Consider the following 7,704-nt stretch of genomic DNA (forward strand, 5'->3'; position numbering starts at 1 on the left):
GTGGGTGGGTCGCGAGGGGCTCCCTGCCCGGGGTGAGGGGTGTGCTGGGAGAGAGAGGGCCCCAGGGTGCCAGGCTGCCCCGCGTGGTCTCTTCAGTGCTTCCCGCCTGGCCGGGCCATGCTAGAGAGGGCCAGCTCCCTGCGGGTCGAGTGCGGGCGGGATGGCTAGGACTAGCCTCTAGGACAGACCCCACCTAGCAGTCGCTCCTCTCCATCACCCTGTCCAGGTCCCTAGTCTAGGGCTGCTGGGTCCTCCCTCTGCCCCTCCCCTCCTCACCCCCTCCCCAAGTCACAAGTTTTCTCTTTGGGGCTTGTTGCTGCAGTCCCTGCTCCAGTACCGAGTACCTGCTGGGCCCTGGGCACGCAGGGGCCGTAGCCCCACTGTGTGTGGGAGCCATGAGGATCCTGGCTAACAAGACAAGGTGTGTGGGTGTCATGGAGGGTGGGACGTGTGTGTGGAGTGTGGGGAAGGGAGGGGCCCAGGAGCCATGGGGCTGAGCTGTGCTGGCTTGGGGATCCGGCCTCCCTGGCACCCAGCTCAAGGGGGGTCCGAATGGGAAGGCCTGCCCTGAGCCAGGAGCCCAGCCGAGTGCCTGGACCCAGGGGGCAGGGGAATGGCAACCAGCTAGGCCTGCTGTGTAGTCCCTTCAGCCTTTGCTGCTGAGAAACAGTTTGAGTGGAACCCCTACCTCCCACCCCACTGTGGGTCCCCTGGTGCCCTCTGGCCCCAGTCTTGCTGGGAGGGGGTGGCCAGCCTTCCTCCCTTCCCCAGGAGGAGCCTGCAGACAGGCCAGGCGGCTGCAGGACAGCGGAGCTGAAATAAATCTGAGCTGGTGTGGAATGAGGGGGATAAATATCCTCTCCCAGTGATGTGATCTTTCCAGCGGCTATTAATAGGTCTCCGGGGATGGGGAGGTGGTGGGGGGAGCCAGCTGGATCTTAAAGGGCCCACAGCCTTGGAATCCTTGGCTGTGAGCTGCACTCCAGTCCGCTCCACACACCACTCCCCTTCCCCTTTCTTCCTGCTCCCGCCTGCCCGCCAGGCCTCTGGAGGCTTCCCCTCCCGCTCTGGGGAGCTGTCTGGACCAGTGGGTACCAACCACTCGGTGGTGCTTTCCCCACTTCCCCGGGGACCAGGGCTGGGCATGAGTAGTGACCCTCAGGTCCTGTGCCCCCCCTGTTGGTGCTGGGACACGTGGAAGTTGAGGTTTGGGACCTTGGAAGGAATCCAGACAGCAGACCCTAGAAAAGAGGATGCTAAGTGTTGGTCAGGTGCTAGTGTGTGAGGGTGGTGGTGCCTGGAGGCTTGCAGCCTGAGGGGTGTTGGGGTGTGGGTGGATCTGCCAGGAAAGGCTCTGGTTTTCATTTGAATTGTGGGGATTGAGGGTGGAGGGTGCCCCATCTTCACTCTCCAAGGTGAATGGCATCAGCCCTTGTCTGAGGAGCAGGGGAAGGAGGTCGGAATAAGCTGGGCATCTTAAGATGCCACTCAGCCCTCCCTCCCCTCCCAGTAGGTGAGGCAGGAGGGGGCAGTGAAAATGCAGGCGTGCTAAGCCCCTGTCACGATTAACCTTTCCTGTCTCTCTCGCCTTCTCCCAGGTTGCCCCACCCCAGGAGGAGAGAAGCTCCAGGGAGCCCACCACTGTCCCCCCGTGGCCACTGCCCCCCTGCCCCATCCAAACCAATGCACCCAGAAAATAAGCTGACCAATCATGGCAAGACAGGGAATGGTGGGGCCCAATCCCAGCACCAGAATGTGAACCAAGGACCCACCTGCAACCTGGGCTCGAAGGGTGTGGGGGCGGGGAACCATGGGGCCAAGGCCAACCAGATTTCACCCAGCAACTCCAGTCTGAAGAACGCCCAGGCCCAGGCCGGGGCGCCCCCTTTCAGCTCGCTCAAGGGCAAAGTGAAGAGGGAGCGGAGTGTGTCTGTGGACTCTGGAGAGCAGCGTGAGGCTGGGACGCCCTCCCTGGACTCAGAGGCCAAAGGTACCCCCTTTTCTGACCCCCAGGAGTCCAGCATGTTCCACAGCCCATGGCCCACATTGCGCGGAGCCCATCTTTCTGTCCCCTTCCCGGGCCTCATCCCCTGCTTCTCTCCAGCATGTATGTGGGGACACCTTTCTGTTACCCCATTACACCCACCCACCGGTGGTGTTCTCAGGATTGGGAATGGCCAGGGGGGAGATTTGTCATCCTTAGGTGCCACCCATGCTGGGGCCACCCAGTGGTGGGGTTCCCGGTCAGTCTCTTCCTCTCCGGCTGTCCCGCCAGAACCTCCAGGGGAGGAGGAAGGTGCTCCGTGAGGAGGAGCAGGCCCACACCCCCAGGAGCCTCCTGGCTCTGGGCTGGTGGGAGCTGCTGCAGCCACTAGCCTGGAAGAGGAGCAGAGGCCTCCCCCTCCCCCGCCCCGGCCTTAATTAGAACCAGTTGTGCTTGGTGCTGGTTGGGGGAGGGGAGGCAGGCCATGGGGCTGTAGAGAGAAATCAGGAACAAATGGTGGTGTGGTGGGGGCCAAGGGCTGGCGAAATGCCCACCACAGCCTGGGCATCGCCCTGGGGTATCTGGGAGAATGGGCCTGGAGGTGGAGGACAGGCTGAGGTACTCACTCTGACCCGCCTGCCCCTCCTGCCCAGCAGAGGTGGCGCCCCGGAGCAAGCGGCGCTGTGTGCTGGAGCGGAAGCAGCCGTACAGCGGAGACGAATGGTGCTCAGGACCAGACAGCGAGGAGGACGACAAGCCCATCGGGGCCGCCCACAGTGAGTGCCCATCATGCCAGGGTGCTGTGGCCCACGCTGCCCTTGGGGGTGGCTGCCCTAAGGGAGCCTTCCTCCCTTCACCTCGGGCTTCAGAGTGCTGAGCCTGGGCAGACAGGGAGCAAGGGTCAGGAGCCCAGGCTCCTTCTTTCTAATCCCACCTCCAGACTGTTGCTCCCTGCACTGTGACAGCTCTGCCCCTGCCTTCCAGGTGCTCAGTGCCCCCCTTTTCCGAAGGACCAAGGCAGGGTGGGGTGAACCTCAGGTGGCCCCTCCTGGCTCTTCCACTTATACCTCCATGAATTGCTGGCCTGTGCTGCCACCTGCTGGTCAGTGGAGGGAGGACAGCGAGAGTCCAGCATCACTTGGAGTGGGACAGTTGGCTCTGATGTCCAGGCCGTTCGGGGGTGTGAGCTAACACTGGCTGTATCTCTGGCGCACCTCCCTGACCTTTAACTGACTCCTGGCAGGTGCCCAGAACACATCACCAGGACAAAGTGTGGGTGGGTGCCCACTCCTCTTATTCTGGGCATGTGTTTGGCCTTGCCCCAGGGATGCGGGCAGAACCAGACATAGCCCTGCCCTTGGGGTGCCCATGCACGTTTATTTGGTGCTTTCCCTCAAAGCTTACAGCTGTTCTTTTTTTGGGGGGGGGGAGGTGAAACAGGTTAATGCATAAGAAACTCCAGAGAATGTTCAATCGTGAATTTGTTGAAGGCAGGGGCTTAGAAGGAATGAAGAAAAAAAACTAAGCTGGCTAAACTTCCTACTGTGTGGTATTCAATCCTTAGCCCAGCCCTGCAAGGCAAGTGTGATTATGGTGCCTGCCCCAGAGGAGGAAGCAGACTTAGCAGAGGCTTGTGGAATGAGGGACTGTGTCCATGGAGGTGGCACATAGATCAAATACTGAATGAAGCCTGTGCGGCTGGCTGGGACTTTAAAGGTCATCTGGTCCCACGTCTCCCCAAAGGGACTGACTCTCGGTTCATGAGCCCCTGGCTGAACCCTTCCCTGATAGATGAGGGTGGTCACTGCCTCTAAGGACAGATACCCCTCCTCTATCTTATTCACTTTTAAAAACATAATGTTTTAAAATAGATTTCAGAGAGGAAGGGAAAGGGAGAGAGAGAGAGAAACATCAATGATGAGAGAGAATCATTGATTGGCTGCTTCCTGCAACCTGGGCGTGTGCCCTGACTGGTAATCGAACCATGACCTCCTGGTTCATAGGTCAACACTCAACCACTGAGCTACGCTGGTTGGGCTGTCACATTGACTTTTATGATGCTAGCCTGCACCATTGTAAAAATGCGGGGAGACACTGGGAAATACAGAGAAGATGTTGCTAACACCTCATACTCAGTTCCAAGGCAACCATTAGTACTATTTTAGTTGTACTGCCTGCCACTAGATTCTCAAAGAGTTCTTTTTGTTTTAAATATGTTTTTTTTACATTTATTTTTAAAATATATTTTATTGATTTTTTTACAGAGAAGAAGGGAGAGGGATAGAGAGTTAGAAACATCGATGAGAGAAAAACATTGATCAGCTGCCTCCTGCACCCCCGCTACTGGGGATGTGCCTGCAACCAAGGTACATCCCTTGACCGGAATCGAACCTGGGACCCTTGAGTCCGCAGGCCGACGCTCTATCCACTGAGCCAAACCGGTTTATTTATTTATTTATTTATTTTTTTAGAGAGAGAGGAAGGGAAGAGGGATAGAGATATAAAAACATCGATGAGAGAAACATCATCAATTGGCTGTCTTCTGCACGCTCCTCTCTGGCATGTGCCCTGACTGGGAATCGAACTGTGATCTCTTGGTTTCTGGGTCAATGCTCAGCCACTGAGCCATGCCAGCCAGGCTCTCAAAGAGTTCTTAATGGTGGGGCAGTATAATACAGAGTGAATAGCACAGACTCTTCATTCAGACCACCTTGGTTTATAGCCCAGGTTTTCACTAATTATTTGTATAAATTGGGGAAAGGGCCTCGGTTTATTCACCTATAAAAATATTTACCTCATAGGGTTGATATGTGGTGAGTTGGTACATATAACACACTTAGAACAATGTTAGCTTTTCAGAGAGGAAGGGAGAGGGAGAGAGAGATAGAAACATCAATGACGAGAGAGAATCATTGATCGGCTGCCTCCTGCACATCCCCTACTTGGGATTGAGCCCACAACCTGGGCATGTGCCCTGACTGGGAATGAACCAGTGACCTCTTGGTGTATGGTTCAGTTCTGACGCTCCACTGCTGAGCCATACTAACTAGGCCCCGGTGGTTTTTTAGCTTGTGACTTGCTTTTGAACTTGTTACAAAAAATAGATTTCTTTGACTACCCCTTAGGCAGGACAGGAGAATTGAGGCTGAGAGGGACTAAGTGTCTTGTTCATAAGGTTACACAGCCAGCTAGTTAGTGGTAGGGCTAATCACTCATCGTCTGAATCCTCAGTTGGTGCACCCTTTTTGCCTTCTCCCCTCGCAGAGACCAGGGCATGAGGATGGAGCAGGGCTAAGAGCAGGTTCCGCAGACTCTGTGGGCGTCGCATTCGGGGTGCCAAACCTTTCCCTTTCTTCTCATCCACATGGTCCCCACGATTGCCATCCTGGCCAAAGACTGGTCTAGGGCAAGTACGTGTGGAAAGCAAGCTAGGGAAACCACCAGAATGTGGTAGCAAAGGGCCCGTGGGCACCACCTTCCACAGTGAACCTTTCCCTTGGCGCCTCTGGGTGATGGGGGTGCCAGCTAGTTCTCCTTTCTAAGTCTGGACTGCTGACCCTCTTTCCTTCCCTTCCCTGCAGATTGTAATGTAGGAGACCCTGCCATGGCGGCCCCACAGCTGGGTCCCGGCCAGGCCCCCCAGCTTCCCCTCAGTGAGGGCAGTGCCCCAGGCCCCCCGCATGGGCCCCCAGCAGCCCTGCGGCCAGATGCCTCCGGGGGCAGTGGTGTCCCCGGAAAGCCTCCCTCACAATTCGTGTATGTCTTCACCACCCACCTGGCCAACACGTAAGTGCCTCGCAGACGGCGCTGGCTCTCTTTACCCAGCAACCTGGAGCCTGGGGTCCCGCGGGAGTGTCTGTAGGGCCAGGGTTGGTTTGGGTTGGGTTGGTTGGGTCGAGTTGGTTGGGTTGAGTTGGGTTGGGTTGGTTGGGTTGGGTTGGTTGGATTGGTTTGAGTTGGTTGGGTTGGATGGTTAGGTCGGGTTGGGTTGGTTGGGTCGGGTTGATTGGGTTGGGTTGGGTTAATTGGGTTGGGTTGGGTTGGTTGGGTTGATTGGGTTGGATCGGGTTGATTGGGTTGGGTTGGGTTAATTGGGTTGGGTAGGGTTGGTTGGGTTGATTGGGTTGGATCGGGTTGATTGGGTTGGGTTGGGTTAATTGGGTTGGGGTCAGGTTGGTTGGGGTGGGTTGGGTCGGGTTGGGTCGGCTTGGGCCCGGTTGGGTTGGGGTGGTGAAGGTGAGGGGCCCTCCTGCCTCCTCTCTGAGCTGTTGTGTCAAACCCCATACAGGGCTGCGGAGGCTGTGCTGCAGGGCCGGGCTGACTCCATCCTGGCCTACCACCAGCAGAACGTGCCCCGGGCCAAGCTCGACCAGGTGGGTGTGGTGCTGGCTGGGCCTGGGGCCTCCACTAGCAGCCCCCTGGGCCGGTGCGCCCTGCCCTGTCTCATGCTCTGCCTTTGTCCTCTTGCAGGCCCCCAAAGCGCTCTCCACCCCAGAGCCGCTCCCCCTGAGCACACCGTCTGCAGGCACCCCACAGTCCCAGCCACCTCCACTGCCACCACCGCCCCCAGCCCCTGGCAGTGCCCCCCCTGCTCTGCCTTCTGAGGGGCCTCCTGAGGACACCAATCAGGACCTGACACCCAACTCAGTGGGAGCTGCCAGCACGGGTGGTGGGACTGGGGGTACCCACCCGAACACCCCTACAGCTGCTACCAACAACAACCCGCTGCCTCCAGGAGGAGACCCCAGCGGCGCCCCTGGCCCTGCCCTCCTTGGGGAGGCCGCCCCCCCAGGAAGCGGGCAGCGCAGCCTGGTGGGCTCGGAGGGGCTGTCCAAGGAGCAGCTGGAGCACCGGGAGCGCTCCCTGCAGACTCTGCGGGATATTGAACGGCTGCTGCTCCGCAGTGGGGAGACCGAGCCTTTCCTCAAGGGGCCCCCGGGAGGCGCAGGTGAGGTCGGACCACCAGCACCAGCCCCTCCCGCGCCCCCGCAGCCCCCCACTGCCCCTCCTGGCGGGCTGAAGAAGTACGAGGAGCCCTTGCAGTCCATGATTTCGCAGACACAGAGCCTAGGGGGCCCCCCACTGGAGCATGAGGTGCCTGGGCACCCCCCAGGCGGGGACATGGGACAGCAGATGAACATGATGATGCAGAGGCTGGGCCAAGACAGCCTGACGCCCGAGCAGGTGGCCTGGCGCAAGCTGCAGGAAGAGTACTATGAGGAGAAGCGGCGGAAGGAGGAGCAGATTGGTCTCCACGGGGGCCGCCCGCTGCAGGACATGATGGGCATGGGCGCGGTGATGGTGAGGGGGCCGCCGCCTCCCTACCACAGCAAGCCTGGGGACCAGTGGCCACCCGGGATGGGCGCCCAGCTGCGGGGGCCCATGGATGTCCAAGATCCCATGCAGCTCCGGGGCGGACCTCCCTTTCCTGGCCCCCGTTTCCCAGGCAACCAGATGCAGCGGGTGCCTGGGTTTGGGGGCATGCAGGGCATGCCCATGGAGGTGCCTATGAATGCCATGCAGAGGCCTGTGAGGCCGGGCATGGGCTGGACCGAAGACTTACCCCCCATGGGGGGGCCCAGCAGTTTTGCTCAGAACCCCGTGCCCTACCCAGGCGGGCAGAGTGAAGCGGAGCGGTTCATGGCCCCCCGGGCTCGTGAGGAGCTGCTGCGGCACCAGCTGCTGGAGAAGCGGCCCCTGGGCATGCAGCGCCCCATGGG

General features: G+C 59.2%; 1 protein-coding gene across 1 annotated transcript in view; it reads left to right on the forward strand.

The window, feature by feature from the left end:
• The window catches only part of BCL9L (B-cell CLL/lymphoma 9-like), a 35,732-nt gene that overhangs the window by 16,822 nt on the left and 11,206 nt on the right, over positions 1 to 7,704 (forward strand). Inside the window, 6 exon segments of the mRNA XM_014539007.1 lie at positions 323 to 421; positions 1,599 to 1,990; positions 2,641 to 2,760; positions 5,566 to 5,770; positions 6,273 to 6,357; positions 6,455 to 7,704. Of these exon segments, the coding sequence (XP_014394493.1) occupies positions 396 to 421; positions 1,599 to 1,990; positions 2,641 to 2,760; positions 5,566 to 5,770; positions 6,273 to 6,357; positions 6,455 to 7,704 (2,078 nt within the window). The 5' untranslated portion in view covers positions 323 to 395.

The sequence above is a fragment of the Myotis brandtii genome, unplaced genomic scaffold (genome assembly GCF_000412655.1).
Source record: "Myotis brandtii unplaced genomic scaffold, ASM41265v1 scaffold105, whole genome shotgun sequence".
Lineage (NCBI taxonomy): Eukaryota > Metazoa > Chordata > Mammalia > Chiroptera > Vespertilionidae > Myotis > Myotis brandtii.